Source organism: Heterocephalus glaber, unplaced genomic scaffold, assembly GCF_053883595.1.
Source record: "Heterocephalus glaber isolate CG9 unplaced genomic scaffold, H.glaber_assembly_v1.0 deba00001555, whole genome shotgun sequence".
NCBI lineage: Eukaryota > Metazoa > Chordata > Mammalia > Rodentia > Bathyergidae > Heterocephalus > Heterocephalus glaber.
Genome location: NW_028258346.1, coordinates 11,250,413 through 11,268,127, shown reverse-complemented (window position 1 = coordinate 11,268,127; position 17,715 = coordinate 11,250,413). Strand labels below are relative to the sequence as shown.

Here is a 17,715-nt window from a genome sequence, read left to right as displayed (position 1 = left end):
TCTAATTCTGTGGATTAGATGTGGCAAAGGGTTGTGGAGACCCGTTGTCATTTCACAGATATGGAAACTTCAGCAAGGCACTCAGCTAGTTCTGCCATGCACGATCATTTAATCCTTCATTTCCAACTACATTTTGTTCCCCAGCATGTCTTTTATTTTGCCTTTGAGAAGCCTAGTAGTAAGAATATGTTTCAAATATCATTATTATATTAATCAATGATTTAACTTATTCAGTTAAATCTTATAAACACAAACCTAGTATGTATCATATTTTCGTTATTTGCATACAAATATAAAAGGAAAATAGATCTTCAATATATTCATAGACTAAGGGGGTTTTAAGCAAATAATGACACCATAAAGTTAAAATTCCACAGAAAAATTCATAAGGCTACAGAAGCATCCTAAAGAAGTAAATCATTAACTTCAGGGCAGTGAACCAGTAAGCTGACAGCAAAGCCACCATGGGGGTGAGAGGGGCACTTTAGGTAGCAGGAGGATCAACCCTAAATTCACACTACACAACTCCAAATTAGGCTTCATAGCTGAGCCACAGTCCACAACAGTAAAACTACACTGGAGTGCCACAAAAGGGGCAGTCAGTGAAGTCTGTATGGAGTTTAGCACGGAATACACGGCATCTAGTAAATGCTCAATAAACATTAGCTATTAGTATTATTTAGCTCTCTTTTGAATTGCCTTGACATTTACATTATATTTCCTTATATTTGTATTATGTTTATATTTGTCCAAATTTGAGTACTCCCACTATTGAATGTCACCTATATATTCTTTTGCTTTTCAAAAGGTTGAGCATTATTTTCCTGAAAAATTCTTAGAATTGTAGCCAAAAGATGAATCACATAGAGAAGAAACACACTTTTTGTTGGTTAATAAATGCACATACTAATGGTTCCTTTTGCAGTTTCTGTACCTAAATCCGGAGAACTCTGCTGATTTTTATTGATCAATCTGATAAGTTAATATTTGAAAGTTACACAACAGTAAGATTTAGTTTCTAGCTCATGGTGTTTCCCTTTGAAAAGAATTTTACTCTTTGCATTCACCCTTCCCTATTAAATGCTGAGTTGTAGCAATTTGTAAGAAAGTGCAATTATTTTCTTTTCACAGTGACACTAGTGAATTCTGTCTCTAATAAGTTGTCAGCGTGAAATTGCACATCATTTATGTTTCAGTTAGGTGTGATTTGTCTCAGAGAGACTTGCTGAATAAAATGCTTGCTTAATCTGAGGTTCACATCTATCTATTTACAATGATTACTTTTTCTTAAATGCATACCATTTTAACTTTAATGTTTGCAGTACTTTTATGTATTTTCTTTTTCTTTTTTAGCAAATTACTACTTATAATTAGTTGTTCTGAAAAATATTAGTTTTTCCTTATGCATTAGAGCAACCAGGCAAAATCCAAATTGAGTTTTTACTAGCACAAAATAAAATAATTATTAGAAATAAGTATACCTACAAATACATTATATATGTGTTCAAATTTACCTTAATATTTTATGCAGTTTAACATATAAGTGCGTGATAAAATTATGCAATGATGAACATTCATAAAAAAGAGAAAATGTGGAATAATTTTATGTATTCATACAGTATCAATACAACAATAAAACATAAACATCTCATAAAATATTTACAAATTTAGTCCCAGCAACTGTTACCAAAACTAGGTTGTTTTCCAACTCAGTGCCTTTCACAAATAACCAATGATTTCTGGGAACAGCTGGGAAATATTACTCAGCGGCCAGTGAATGAGTAGAGAAGAGGAGCTCCCACTCTAAAACAGCCGCGTTCAACCGGCAGCCTACAGCGTGTGTGTCCTTTTCAAACTATTTTATGATCACATGTATTTCTACAAGAGCAAGTTTTGTTGTTTATACAAGTTGACTGTGTTATGTAGTTTATAAACAGGCCAAGACCATCCGTCTTTACTCGGTGCAGCCCAGGCAAGACAAAAAATCGGACACCAGTGCTCTGAAGTCACCATGTTTCTGAGCAAGGCTAGGTTTGGATTTGAATTTGAACTGGGTTAGGAGGAGAGGTGATGTGCAGGCTGTCATCTGTGCTTTTCACTGAAAAGAGATGTCCGATAATGATAATCAGTGGGGCCACCTCTTGCCATAGTAGGATCTGTCATGCTTCCCTCAGAGGGTGTGGTTTTTATCTTGAGGGGATTATAATGAGGACAAGGTTGGAGTGTTGACATCTCACGCCCATCCGGTCCAGTCCATGGAGCAGGTCTAGAGCTTGCAGTTGGGAGAATCAGCGGGTGGTCAGCAGCTAGGAGCATGCGGTTATCAGCATCCAGGCTTTAACTACCGGAAGCAAACAGTAGCAAAGTAGCAACACTACTTTGCTACTGACGGAATTGGTCTCCCCTTCATGTTGTACTAAGTTAAGAATTTTACAAAGCACATTTGGTCATCAAGGTGAATAAAAAGAAAATCTGGGTTGGTTCACATAATCTATAACCTACGAAAAATTCAAATGAGCCCTTTGTCATTACACTCGTGCATCTATGCTGTAACCTTGGAAGAAACAAACAAGGTAAAACAAATGTGCTGCTTCTGAGCTCAAAAAATGATTCTCTTGAGAAACTTGAGATAAATAACTCAAGACACAATAGCATGTTGAGAAAAAATTAAAAGCCAGAAGAGAAGGTACATTTCATTCCTTTTAAGTCCTATTTCTTTGACCAGAGGCAAGGTACTTGATTTTTCTGAGTTTTCTGAACATCACTCTTTGTAGTGGACAGTGATTCTTTTCCCATCACGCTGTTCTAAATGTTAATCGAATTGACGACATCACAGTGCTTGGAGCTTGGTAATTGCAAAACACTTAATCTTCCCTATTCTTGGATGATAGAAAATAAATCTCGTGGAAAATTATAAAGAAACCTCAAGGTCTTCACACAGGTTGAAACTTTTCATTTTAATTCCTACAATGAGTCTATTTTTCCATTCCCAACAAAGTGCATCATAGAAATTTCCAGTAAGATATTGTCAAATTAGTTAGTATTTACATTAATTAGAATTCTGACCATATTATATTGAAAATGTTTGCATAGACTTAACTGTAATGATCTTCACAAATAAACAAAGCAGAGATAACTCTATTTTGAAATTTTATAATGGGTTATAATTCATATTTTTAAAAAGACTCCCACCTATCACATATCACAGGGAATCCAGTATGGACCGAGGAGAACATCTAAACACAGACTTTTTAAAAATCATTTTTCCCCATCAAAATCTATGCAAAGGTCCATCTTTCTCATATAAGCTTTTATGTTTTTGTTTGTTTGTTACTGTTAAGCTTTTGGACACAATGAGTGCCCTGATCCTGGAATTCCAATCAATGCACGACGGTTTGGGGACAACTTTCAATTAGGAAATTCGATTTCAGTTATTTGTGAAGAAGGATTTATTAAAACCCAGGGAACAGAAACAATTACATGTATTCTTATGGATGGGAAAGTAATGTGGAGTGGACCAATCCCGAGATGTGGAGGTGAGTGCAGTGGTGAGTCGGAAATGTAACCCGTCCTCATCACTATACATGCTTCGCATCACTACATCATTATGTTATATTTTATTTGTAATTTAATTATTATGGTATATCTTTAATTTTCAAAATGTATTAATCATTATTAATTGTAATGCATGAATGCTAAAAACACTCATATATTTAAGATGTATAATTTTATAGGTGTATTTTGCTAAATTCTTTTTCAGTTTTTTTACTTTCCGAAAAAATACAGGGAAGAAAATTCAGAAATGCATCTATATGTGTAGATGTGTGTGTGTGTGTGTGTGTGTGTAGTGTATAGACAAAGAGGTGAGCTAGAACCATGAAACACATTTAATAGATAATTATATAATAATCAAGTGATCATTTTTTCAATTGGCTTCTTTTTCTTGCTTTCCCAGGCTTTCTTCTTATTAGTGTTCAAATTTACACTAGAAATTTCTTTTACTCAATTTCTAGCCGAATTGAGAATGTTTATGTAGTATAGTATTTGAAGTATGACATTCAAATACTATCTACAAATTGCTGACTTTCATTAGATCGAATGCCTCCTCGTGCAGCAATTCCAGACTGTGTAACAGTGTTTTCCTAATGCCCCTTCAGTCAGCATCTCCTTATTTCTCATTTCTTTTCTATTTATGATTTTAGGGTGCTGAACTACATGACTTTAGTGTTCTTTACTTTGCCAATAATTATGACTCTGACATCATTTTAAAAACACAATGAGGTTGCACAATAAGATTAAAAGAAGAGAAAAAAGCAGAAAGTACTATTCAAGTTTTACATCACTCTTTGCCCCAGAGCCCCCTTTTCTTCCCTTACTGGCAATTGAATCTAGAACTTCCCAGGCTGTGATAGAACTCGTAGTCCTCTGGTCTCACCCTCCCAGGGTGCTGGAATTGCACACACCAGGATTCCATTCATTCCTTTATCACAGTTGCTGACCCCAGCTTTCTAAAGCCTGTAGTGATACCTCTTTGTGAACAATACTAGGTAGTTTCAGGGTTATTCTGGAGCTAGCAGGACCCCCTTGATTGGGAACTGACAGTTGCTGAACCCTTCCTTCCTTTGTCCCAGAAATGATTTTTAGTCAGAGTGAACAGCCTCAGAGAACACCTCCAAGTAATTGTTAAATTTTGGAGGATCCTCACTTGCCTAACTACGGTATTGATTTTAGTACTGCTTAGTACCTAGCTGAATGGGGAACTGTAAATAATTACATTCCTAACAAATAGTTTTTTGAATCATTGCTTATTCTAGAGAGAATTTTCAACTTTCTATAAAAAAAAATGGTATTTGACTTTGAAAAACAAGGAAGACTGAGTGTTCACAACTCTAATTTGCCACCAGCAAATAAGCCCTCCCAACACCCTGAAAAGAAACTTTCTGAAAGAGAAGACTAGTGTGTGTGTGTGTGTGTGTGTGTGTGTGTGTGTGTTGCCTCACCTGTCTGCTTGTGGATCCAACACCAAGGCGGGAACATCACTAAGAATAAGGTTAGAGCCAAAGAATGCAGAGTCAAGGTGGACCATGTGCAATTTTGCTGTGACACTGGACAGGCCACCAAATGTATTCTAAGCCACGCTTTGAGCCACTTCCACTCAGCAAAGCCTCTGTCATCTGTGCCTGTAAATCTCAGGTGGAGTTGACTTCTTAGACTCTAATTAAGCTTTATATTGATTTCCTATATTTTTGCCTCACGTCTACTAACGAACTAACAACAAAAGCGTGGGAGTAGCTAAGAAAATCATACTTTCCTCCTATGTTTTAAAATCCTTCCCCTTCCGCCACCATTTCTCAAGTTGTCTCATAGCAGCTCTTACTTCTATAAGAACGAGGGCTAGAAGCCCTCTCTTTCTATTCCTTTGTTCTATAAACACTTTACATTTTGTTGGAAGAGCTTTGGTCATTATCATATTTCATTCTTTGGGGCACTATTACAGCTCCAATATATAACATTGTATCTAAAACTCTTTTATTATCTTTTTATTAAACATTTTATATAAAACATTTACTTAAAAGAACATCTTTATACAGGGTATCCTCAATTTATGACCAGCCTCACATATGAACAACTTGGGTTAATTAGGCTTGTTATTTATAGCATATACCCAGGTAAACATCCAGATCTCACCTGTATTGACTTACAACCAACTTCAGTTACAACCAGTCCTCGGGAACTGATCAAGTTTGTAAGTTAAGAGTCCACTGAAGGGTCCAATATATTTTGTGTTAACTCAACTAAATTCTGCTTGAATATTATTTGAACACTCTACTTGAACATTATTATCTTTACAGGAAGCATTCTGAAATCCACTGCCTTCATAAAAGTAACTTGCACATGTGGATAGTTGGATATTTAAAAATGAAAGTAGGAAGTTTGGTTTTAATCAGTACTTGTAGAACAAGGGAAGAGAAAGCAGTATACAATGATTGATTAGAAACTTGGGGCTTCCTCCCACTTGGAGATTGACATCCTTGTTCCCAGCTCCCGTGTATCATACATGCTTAGAATTTTAGTTACACTGGCAAGTTTGTGACTGCCCCATTTCAATCAGTCCTCAAGCCCTCAATCCTGAAATTGTGGGAAGTCTGATAAAAGTGAAAGGAAGTTTTTCAACTCCCCATAGCCCAGGAACAAGGATTGTCAGTCTCAAAGAGAGACACGGTGTTGGAATGTGTTTTGGGTCTATAATCCTACAGCCAACGTTAAATAAATTTTAGATTATTTAAATACAGTTGTTGGGGGAAAAATGAGCTACTGTTTTTATTCACTAAGCTTAGATTCAACATTAAGTGTAGATTTTAGGCTTTCTGAGAATTTGAACTTATTCTCCAAGATGAGTTGTTCCAGTCTCATTATGAAGATTAAGGTTTGCTTCTTAAAACTGCTGATCTTTCAGTAGTCTAATGGAAAATGAAACACACGTACATTTACTTTTGTATTCAGCATTGAAATTATTTTGCTTTAAATTCTACAAACTATCATCTTAACTCGACTAAATAACAGCCAAGGATGACTTGACCTACACCAAACATATGAGCTGAATGTAACTGGCTCTGTCTAGCTAGTCTTTGCCTCGTGTCTCCTTCAAAGAAACCTCCTAAAGCAACGGAGAATGTTGTTGACGATTCCTCCCCTCCTTGAGAAAGCACACAGCGTCTCTAGAAGTTGAACGTGCTTTGGACCTGCTTACGAATCGTTTCCTGAGGAGCTCCTAGGAAGTTTCTTGAGTTCCTCCTTTCTGGGAAGTTTTGTAACCCTGCTGCAGCACAATTATCTAGTACCTAGAGTCTAGCCGGAATATCCTATCTTGCATTCGAGATTCTTCCTGAAAGCTGTCATTTCAATCTCAGGGTAATCTCTACAAGACCTTTTGACTTCACGCTCATATTATCTTCATATCTTGTCCTTTTATTTTTTTTTAACTATTTGGCACTGCAGTTTTGCTAACAATTTAGGTGCTAACACAGATTGTCTAGTATGATTATGCGGACTTAGGAACTATACCAAAGTAATTCAAGATTCTTTCATAAATAATAGAGATTTTTACTGATTGTCTTAGAGTTGGAATACAAAATCTTCATACAGTGAACTTAAATATCCCCCTAAGCCATAAGCCCCACTATTCAACATCACTTCTCTTCTTTCCTCCACTCTGCACACATAAGCCGGTCTTTATCAAGCTATTTTCCTCTCCCTTACTATTTTTCTGTTCTTTTGCCCATGACTTTGTTCACATGTGCTCAGCTCAGCTCGTCTTCCATAAAGACAACCATCAAATTAACACAAGAAGTACTCTACCATACAATGCCCCATGGAAAGATCAATTCACCCAATTTTAATGATTTCAGTTGAGATTCTGTCCCCTTGAAAGCTTGGTAACACATCCACCCCCTTATTATAAGAAATCATGAACTTTTTGAAGCCAAGAGAGTTTAAATTTTTGGTGTATCTTTTCAGACTACTTCTTGAATTGCACCCTAACTTTATACATGCTTGCTGTATATTTGCCAGTAATAAACCAGCCAGTACATCCTAGTAGAACTTAACAATTACACCATGCTCTGAGACTTAGGACACAATAGGAAAGTTCTCTTCCTAGGTGTCAAACAGTAAGCACCATGTTTTCTGTTTAAAAAATAAAGACAGTTGGTTAAAAATTAATTCTCCTATGGTTGATGTAGCCACAAAATGAAACATTTCCTGAGTATGAGCATTTATTATCATTGGTGAATGTCACTGTTTTTGAAAATAAATGTTATTGAACTAGATTGATATAAATGTAAAGATGAGAAGGGTTTAATCACAGACCAACAATAAGAGTTAAGTTAAAATTTATTCATTGTTTTGTTATAAAATCTAAAATCCATGCCATTTATTTTTTTAAATCAATTTTTCATCAACAGTTTAATATTTTAAAGCTATTTCATTTTATGGAAAGATATGTTGGATAAGTCTAAAAACTATGTATCTTCTTGCATTTCATTTTATTAAACATACTAAGCTGGTATATTTTAGTCTCCCTTTATTATTTCTCTTCATCTCTGTAATTTGAGTGCATACCCCAGAGCTAGGTCTCAGATCTTTTCTCTTCTCTATTTCATTTACTCTATTGATGATTTGTATACAATCTTAAATGTGAAGTAACAACTGTGTGCCAATGTCTCTCAAATGTACATCGCTGGCTTAGTTCTTGGCCCCACAGTACAGAATCATATATTTGACTTCCTACTCAACAGCTGCACTTAGGTGTTTACTGCTCATCTCAAACTTAACCTGTTTCCAGAGCTGACTCCATGTTCCCCATCAGTCCAAATCTGCTACTGTCACAGACTTTCTTCACCATCAATACAAAACTGTTATTTCAATGAATCAGGCCATGAATCATTCCTACTTCCTTTTTTTTCTTACGATGACAGTATGCAATGTCTCAGAAAAACTTTTTAACTCTATTTTTAAAATATTTTCAGAACCCAACTACTTCTTTTTACCTCCACTTCTGATAATCTTGGTATCAGCAACCAATATCTCTGGCCTCACTTACTGCAGTGGTCCCAACACTGGTTTCAGTGCTTCTGCTCTTGCTGCTACTCAGTTCTGTTCTCAGCATAGCAACCAAAGTGATGAACCACTCTTCTCTAAAACACTTGGTCCCCAAACAGTTCTCCCCTAAAAATACTTAACCTCTTCCCTCCAAATCTCATGTAGGTAGTGAGATTTGCAGTTTAAGGATGGAAATGGACTGTTCATTTCAACAATGCCCAGCCATTAGTTTCTTCATAAAAGTTTTTCTCTAGATCTCAGAAGGCCCTGACGGATATGTACCTTCTGCTTCTCTCTTCTTTTCACCTGTACCTCTGCCTCCCCTGCCTAGCCTATTACACTCCATCCAGCAATGGCCTCTTTGATCTGAAACAACCTCCACAACAACAATGAGAAGGGAATACATTGGCCTTCTAGATCACATGGTTGTGTTCTTGAATATGATTAGGACATGATACATTCACTGGCCTGGTTTATAGATAAAGAGGATTTCATTTAGTGAAATATATTGGAAGAGTCAGGTGAATGCTATTGTCTTAAAAGTGATGATTTAACTAAGATGCTGAAATAAAGTAGGATGAAAGAAAAGGCACCTCTTTCTTGTGGAGACTGGTAATAATTTCAAATATTGTTATCTTTGCAACCTTCCTGACAAGGAACACAATACAAGTAAGTGTGTGAGTAACAACAAGTAGAGCCAGATTTTCCTGCTGCTTCCAAATTGGCAATTTCAACTCCTTGCTAAAGAAGCAAAAGTGCCAATATTTATCCCCCAGACATGCAGGTCCAGTAATCCCATCCCGAATTTAACTGGGCCTAACTAACTCTTCTATCTCTTTCTTAATCTAAGTAAACCCAAACCCGATTTGCATAAGCTGCAATAAGAAAGTAAGAGAAATCTATACATCTTTACACCTGTCTATCTAATCTGTGTATCTATGTATCTAATCTGTAACTACATATTAATGTCCTCATTCACTCTGTTTTTCACTCATCTTTTGTGATGACAAATGCTAGTCTCCTTAATGTTAAGACACACTGGAGGGAAGGACTCCTAAGAGATTCACTCATAGAAAATAGAGATGCTGGTATAAAAGAGGAACTAGAATCCCTAGGTGGATATTTGTTTAAACAGTGGACTTGCTGATCTGCCTTCTACGCTTATGGAACAAGATAAAAGGAATTGGTGACAATCTGGCAGGTTGGAGAGAGGGTCAGCTGTCCATTTCAAACAATTTGACAAGTCAAAGATGAGACTTTTCTATGCATCAAATAAAAATCAAAGAAAATACCTGGGTTTGGCAACTAAATAAAGGAAATGTGAAAAGAAGAGATCACAGGGTTTGCTACCAGGGGTGGGAGCAGGAAGGTGACTGGCCAAGGTTAGTCTTCCGCTGTATCAGGAATAATGCAGTGAGAAGCCACTTCTCTTCTCTCCTGGCCTTTTCAAAAGGTACTTTATTCTTCTCATAGGAAAATCAACTTGTTTAGTGCCTGACAAATGGAAAGCACCAGTGACTGGTCAGGGTCAGTGAGTGAAATAGCAGCAGCCAAGAGAGGACTATGACAGGATGCTCTACGTCTTCCTAGCCTCGACTCCTTACAGGAAAAAGGAAATGAAGGAAAAGTTAATGGGCGAGGTGTGAAAGAGAAAGCAATTTTTCTGTAGCCCAAGTGCTGAGGGGATCAGTGAACCAGCAATTAACAGTCCTCCCTCAGCACTGTCCTCCCTGACCTCCAAGTCTCTCTGAGCATTACCCAAAGAGGCATTCTGGGTAGATGGGTGGGAGGAATGACAGAGGACTTTTAAACTGGACTGGATCAAAATTTTTTCAAACTGGAAGTGATTTAAATTGACTAGAAAATGTCCACCATATTTTTTAAGGTGATAGTGCTTTGGTAAGGTATGGTGTGTTTAAAGACAGTGGTTAAAACACACACACACACACACACACACACACACACACAGAGAGAGAGAGAGAGAGAGAGAGAGAGAATGATTAAGAAACAGCTTTTGTTTTTGTGCCACTGATTTCAGAATGTTCCATAAAATGCTTACTCAAGCAAGAATTCCTGTGTCCTCATAACAAAACTCCCTGAATTACTATGGCTTCTCTATCTGAGAAAATTCTTCAAGTGAATAGGATGGAACTGAAGTCTCTGGAGAAATGTTTAGAGACAAGTCTGGATTTGCATTCCTGATGAACTTTCCCTTTGAGGATGAAGGGTTTTCTATTGAATCTCAATTAGCTTCAGAGGATAGGAAGCTCTGCCATTCACAAATATGACATTCTTTTTGAAGAGAGTTCTTGTGAAGGAGCAGTTGGAGTAACAATCTGATATATATATCTGCCTTGATTTGTGGTTCTAATAGACAGAACTTGTGTTTACACATGCATGGATATTTATGTCTAAGGAAGAACCCTTGTTTAAGTTATGCATTCATGTAATATGGCATTTTTATACCCCTAAAGGACTACTATGGAGAAAGTAATTTAGTAGCCATCTGTAGGGTTTTGTTCCTAATTTCTGTTGAGCTGGGTATGAAGGAATGAAAGGGGTTAGGTAAATGTAAGAGGCTATAAGACTGGGATTCAGAGTTTTCTGTAATTCTTGCCTTTTAATTCCTATTTCTGTCTTCTCCTTTTATCTTAGATTCAAACATTAATTTCCTTTAGAATTTCCTTTAGAGTTCTTTGAACCATCATCCAATGTACAGAGCTTAGTGAGAGTGGGTTTCTTACCATGCCTATAGCCATAAAGGAAGTAAAAAACTAAAATAAAATTTTAAAAAAGGAAAGGAAAGCAGATCATTATATGATACTCTCTGAGGTGGTATCTAGATTTTCTCAGGCATATCTTCACAGAAAGTCTACCTACCCGAAAAAAATACTACAATGCTTGCCTGTCAAATTTACTTATTCCCAAACTGCCATCAAAATCCAGTTTCAAGGTCTCCAACCTCCATCTGAGCACCTGTGTGCCACTTCTCAGGTAGAAGATCATCTCCTACTGTGAAGCAATAGACTTCTTTAGCATTTTTGTTCCAGCAAATTTTATCTGAATATACCATGAAAACATTCATACAGGTCGTGTGTGTGTGTGTGTGTGTGTGTGTGTGTGTGTGCATTTGCAAGACATAATATTTGCATTCATCTTGAGGAATTGGTACATATACATATTACATCTTCATCATTTTTCCTTCCTCTCCTTGCCATTCACTTCCTCTTTTTTTCTCTTTCATTCTGAGTATTTTGAAATGTCCTTTTCACCATAAGGAACACAGACAAAAGCCTGTATTCTAACTGAAATTATAAAACTTTCTTTAGATATTAGAAAAATAAAATGATAAATGGACTATGTCTACCTATATTTCTCATATACTTTGCTTCAATGTGTTTATTGTTACAAAGATCAGAGGCAAAAACCTGTATTTCACTAATATATTCAAATTATGCCATCTCACAGTCCTGACAGATGATCCAGGGGAATCTTGAAGTACATACTAACCATGTCCTCTTAGACTTTCTCACTGTGTCCACAGAGCCCAAGGAATGAAATGACCTGAAAAATGGGGATAGGAGCATAAATATTTCTGTCTCCCACCTTACAACTGTCAAAGTGCATTGTGGGAATCTGCATCTTAATTACTTTTTTTTTTTTTTTTTTGGTACCTGGGATCAAATTCAGGACCATGTGCTTGCAAGGCAGACACTGGAACCACTGAGCTAAATCCCTGGCCCTTTCAATTACTTCTTTAGGTATCCACAAAAGTTTTAAAGTCTTATGATCACTCCATAAAGCTGAAAGGCACCCATAAACTGACTTTTCCTTCTCCTCCACTATTTATGCACAAAAAAAAATTTACTTCCTCCTACTCACTTAGTATTTCTCACTTCCTGCTTCTGTTCATTCTATCTCTCTCCATAAGTCTGCTTTATAGTCATCTTTTAATCTGAACTCTCCTCTGGCAACATCTCCTTCATATCTCTTGAACATTACCTGACCTTGTCTATGTTTCAAGACTCCCCACCTAGCTCAAGCAGGTGTTTATCATGTTTCATGTTAGCTGTAGAAATTGTGTGTCCCTTGAAGGCAGTATAATGCCATATAGATCTTCTTTTCTTCAATTGAAGAAGCTAACATACTATCTTATATATAGTAGAACTAAATCAATGTCATAAGTGAATAAACTAATTTACTATTGAGAAAGCACTTAAATGGGGATATATAGAACCTCAAATTTATACCAAAGATCTTTGGACTGAATATCCCTCCCAATCTGCTATCCTTATGTTTTCATTAAATCTATTGTTACGATAGTAAAAAATGCTTAAATTCATGTCTTAGAAAATTAAATGAATAAATCTACATGAAAATAGTTCCTAACATGGAATGTAAAGATTTGAATGAATCTCAGCTTTGCCCATTACCACTATGTCTGATCAAATCATGGATTTCATCTGCTCCATTTAATAGAAAACTAGCAAAAGGAAGAAACCAGCATCTTATGCTACAACTCTGTTTTGAGAAGTAAACAATCCATTAATGTTACCAGATGGGGTCCAAAGTGGTTGGTCACCCAAAGAGGAGGCAGGGATTTCAACTTGGCCCACCAAGTAGATTCTTGACTCACAGCACAAAAAAATAATTTCGGGTCATGTCAGTGTTATTATACCTGTAAAGGTTTATCAGAGAGATAGTAAGAAAGAAAAGGAAAAAGACTCCAGCTTGGGAAACTGGTGGAGAAATTCTGCTACAGGGACTCAGACATTGGTCCAATCAAAAAAGCATGAGGCGAGCTTTTTAAATTAATTATATTTATTGGTACATTTTAAATAGAAACAATAAACATAGTTTTCATAGAAAATTTGAACTTGTACAGGATATATGGTAATTCCTCTTTTTTTCCTATTCCCCTCCCCTCCCTTAAACCCTCTTCCCCTCTTTAATTACAAAAGCTTTGTTTCTATTTTTTCCTTTTCTTATTTTTTCTTCTTTTCCCGTTCACCTTACCTAGTTCACTTTCCCATTTGAGTATTTTCTTCCTATTTCATAATATCTAGCATATATTTTGGTCCTTACTTATACTTTTGATTTCTCACACCAAAGAATCCAATATTTACATGTGTGTTTGATTTATTTCACTTAAAAGTATGGTCTCAAGTTTATCTTTCTTTATGACTGAATAGTACTAAATTGCATTAAAAAAAACCACACACACATCTTCTTTATCCATTCATTGGTTAGTGGGCATTTCGGCTGTGTCGAAGATTTAGATATTACAAATTTTGCTGCCATAAACATGGGTGTGCCTATATCACTGTGGTATGATGGGTTTTTTGTTTGTATGGTTTTTTTTTGTATTAAACTCTTTTATTGGTACATTGTAGGTATACAACACAATTACATTTCTCATTGGGAATTGCACCTTTACATAATGCATCTTGGTTCTTATTTTTTCCCCATTCCTAGCCCTCCCTTCACACCCTCCACCCTTCCCTATTTACAAAGACTTTATTTCCATTTTTTCCATTTCTCAGCATTTTTCCTTTCCCTTCTTTCCTTTCCCCTGCCCCTCCCACTACCCCTACCCCTTTGGACCTTTCCTTCCTATTTTGCATTATCGATTATTCATTCTAATCATTGGTGCATTTTAGGTATACAATATAATGACATTCATCATTGGAAATTTGCACCTTTACATAGTCTGTCTTGGTTCTTATTTTTCACCCTTGCCCAGCCCTCCCTTCAAGCCCTCCAATCCTCCCTATTTACAAAGATTTTATTCCTATTTTTCCATTTTCTCATATTAATCCCATTCCCTTCTATCCTTTCCCCTAGCCCTCCCACTTCCTTCCCCTTTGCCCCTTTTCTTCCTATTTCACATGACCTATTACACATTTTAGTCCTTATTTACACTTTCAGGTTCTCACACCAGAGAAACTATTAGGTATTTACACATGTGTGTCCTATTTATTTCACTTAAGAGTATTGCCTCAATGTGCATCCAGTTAGCTATAAATGTCTCTAATTTCTCATTTTTTATGGCTGAGTAGTACTCCATTTTAGAAAAAAACCCACATTTTATTTAACCAGCCTCCAGTTGATGGGCATTTGGGCTGTTTCCAAGTTTTAGCTATTACAAACTGTGCTGCTATGAATGTGGGGCCACATATATCACTGTGGTGTGATTCTTTTAATCCTTTGGGGAAGATACCCAGCAGGGGAATAGCTGGGTCAAATGGGACTTCCAGTCCTAGTTCTTTGAGGTATCTCCATACTGATTTCCACAGTGCTTGCACCAGTCTACACTCCCACCAGCAGTAGAGCAGGGTTCCTCTTTCCCCACAGCCCCGCCAGCATTTGTTATTGGTGGATTTCATGATAGCAGCCATTCTTTCTGGAGTGAAATGGAATCTCAGTGTTGTTTTCCTTTGCATCTCTCCAATGACCAGTGATGTTGAACATTTTTTCATGTATTTATTTGCTATTTCTACTTCTTTGTGTGAGAAATGTCTGTTCATTTCACATGCCCATTTTTGGATTGGGTCTTTAAATTTGGGAGGTCTGATCTTTTTAAGTTCTTTATAGATTTGAGATAGTAGACCTTTGTCTGAGGAAGAGCAGGTGAAGATTTTTTCCCACATTGTGGGTTGTCTCTTCACACTGCTGGTGGTTTCTCTTGCTGTGTAGAAGCCTTTTAATAAGAAGAGATCTCATTTGTTGATTGTGCTAGTTCATGGGCAACTGAGGTTTTGTTCATAAAATCTTTTCCTACACCGATGTCTTCAAGGGTTCTACCTAACTTCTGTTCCAACTGGTTCAGAGTTTCTATTTTAATATTTAGATCTTTAATCCATTTTGATTTTAGTTTAGTGCATGGTGAGAGATACAGGTCTAGTTTTAATCTTTGGCAAGTTGAATCCCAATTTTTCCAGCACCATTTATTAAAGAGGCTATCTTTCCTCCAGTGAGGCTGTTTGGCTCCTTTATCGAAGATGAGATGGCTGAGTGTATCTGACATTGTTTCTGCATCTTCTAATCTGTTCCACTGGTCCTCAAGTCTGTTTCTTTGCCAGTCCCATGCTGTTTTTCTCACAGTAGCTTTGTAGTAGAGTTGCAGGTTGGGGATTGTGATACCCCCTGCCATGTCTCTGTTACCTAGAATTGCTTTTGCTATTGTGGGTCTCTTCTTGCTCCAAATGAATTTTTCGATTGTTTTCTTGAGGTCCAGGAAGTATGCTGCTGGGATCTCAATTGGAATTGCATTAAATCTATATAGCAGTTTTGGAAGTATGGCCATTTTCACTATATTAATCCTTCCTACCCAGGAGCAGGGGATGTCTGTCCATTTTCTGATATCATCTTCAATCTCTCTTTTCAGAGTGCCATAGTTTTCAGAGAAGAGGTCCTGGATTTCTTTCATTAGGATGATTCCTAAGTGTTTCAGTTTTTTGGATGCTATTGTGAAAGGAATTATTTGCCCTCTCAGTGAGTCTGTCATTCGTGTAGAGGAAAGCTATTGATTTTTGTGTGTTGACCTTGTAACCAGCTACTTGACTGAATTTGGTTATTAAGTCTAGAAGACTTCTGGTGGAGTTCTTAGGGTCTTCTATATAGAGTATCATGTCATCAGCAAATAATGACAATTTGACTTCTTCATTACCTATCTTTATTCTTTTTATTTCTTTCTCTTGTCTAATTGCTGTGGCTAATGTTTCCAGAACTATATTGAACAAGAGTGGTGATAGTGCACATCCTTGTCTTGTTCCTGATTTGAGTGTGAAGGATTTCAGTTTTTGACCATTTAGTATGATATTGGCTATTGGTTTTTCATAGATGTCTTCTGTAAGTTTGAGGTAGAGACCATCTATTCCAATTTTTTGTAGGGTTTTTATCATAAATGCATGTTGGATTTTGTCACATGCTTTTTCTGCGTCTATGGAGATAATCATATGTTTATTGTCCTTGGCTCTATTGATATAGTGTATTACATTGATTGATTTGTGTATATTGAACCATCCCTGCATCCCTGGGATGAATCCCACTTGATCAGGGTGTATGATCTTCTTGATGATCTTCTGCATTCTGTTTGCCAGTATCTTATTAAGGATTTTTGCATCTATGTTCATTAGTGAGATTGGCCTATAGTTCTCTTTTTCAGTTTGGTCTTTCTCTGCTTTGGGGATCAAGGTGATGCTTGCTTCCAGGAATGAATTTTTAAGTATTGCTTCCCTTTCAATTTCATTGAAGAGTTTAAACAGTAGTGGCAGCAGTTCCTCTCTAAATGCCTTGTAGAATTCAGCAGTGAAGCCATCAGGGCCAGAGCTTTTCTTAGTTGATAAGTTTTTAATTACATTTTCAATTTCATTGGTTGATATTGGGTTGTTCAGAATTTTTAGGTCTTCTTCGTTCAACTTTGGTAATTCATATGTATCTAGGAATTTGTCCATTTTTTCTGTGTTGCCCATCTTATTGGTGTATAGGTTCTGGAAGTAGGTATTGATGATCCTCTGGATTTCTGCTGAGTCTGTTGTAATTTCACCCTTTTCATTCCTAATTGCATGCATTTGGGCCTTTTCTTTCCTTTTTCTGACAAGGTTGGCTAAAGGTTTGTCAATTTTGTTGATTCTTTCAAAGAACCAACTCTTGGCTTCATTGATTTTTTTGTATTGTTCTCTTAGTCTCCATTGCATTGGTTTCTCCTCTGATCTTTATAATTTCCTCCCTTGTATGAGCTTTGGGGTTGTCCTGCTCTTCTTTTTCGAGAAGCTTGAGGTTCAGCATCAGGTTGTTTAATTGGGCTCGTTCTATTTTCCTAATATGCTTATTCACTGCTATGAATTTCCCTCGTCAGACTGCTTTCATTGTGTTCCATAGATTCCAATATGTTGTATTGTCATTGTCGTTTAATTGAAGGAACTGTCTGATTTCTTCTTTAATTTCCTCTGTGACCCATTGGTTATTCAGAAGTGTGTTGTTCAATTTCCACGTGTTTATGAAATTTTTTGAGTTTCTTTTGCTATGGATCTCCAATTTCATCGCACTATGGTCTGATAATATACAGAGGATAACTTCAATTCCTTTGCACTTACATAAACATGTTCTATG

General features: G+C 36.6%; 1 protein-coding gene across 6 annotated transcripts in view; it reads left to right on the top strand.

Annotated features, from left to right (window-relative positions):
• The window catches only part of Csmd3 (CUB and Sushi multiple domains 3), a 1,141,260-nt gene that overhangs the window by 695,332 nt on the left and 428,213 nt on the right, over positions 1–17,715 (top strand). For all 6 annotated transcript variants that reach the window (XM_087190703.1, XM_087190702.1, XM_087190706.1 and 3 more), the window contains one exon: positions 3,342–3,536. In XM_087190703.1, the coding sequence (XP_087046829.1) occupies positions 3,342–3,536 (195 nt within the window). The remainder of the gene's footprint in view (positions 1–3,341; positions 3,537–17,715) is intronic.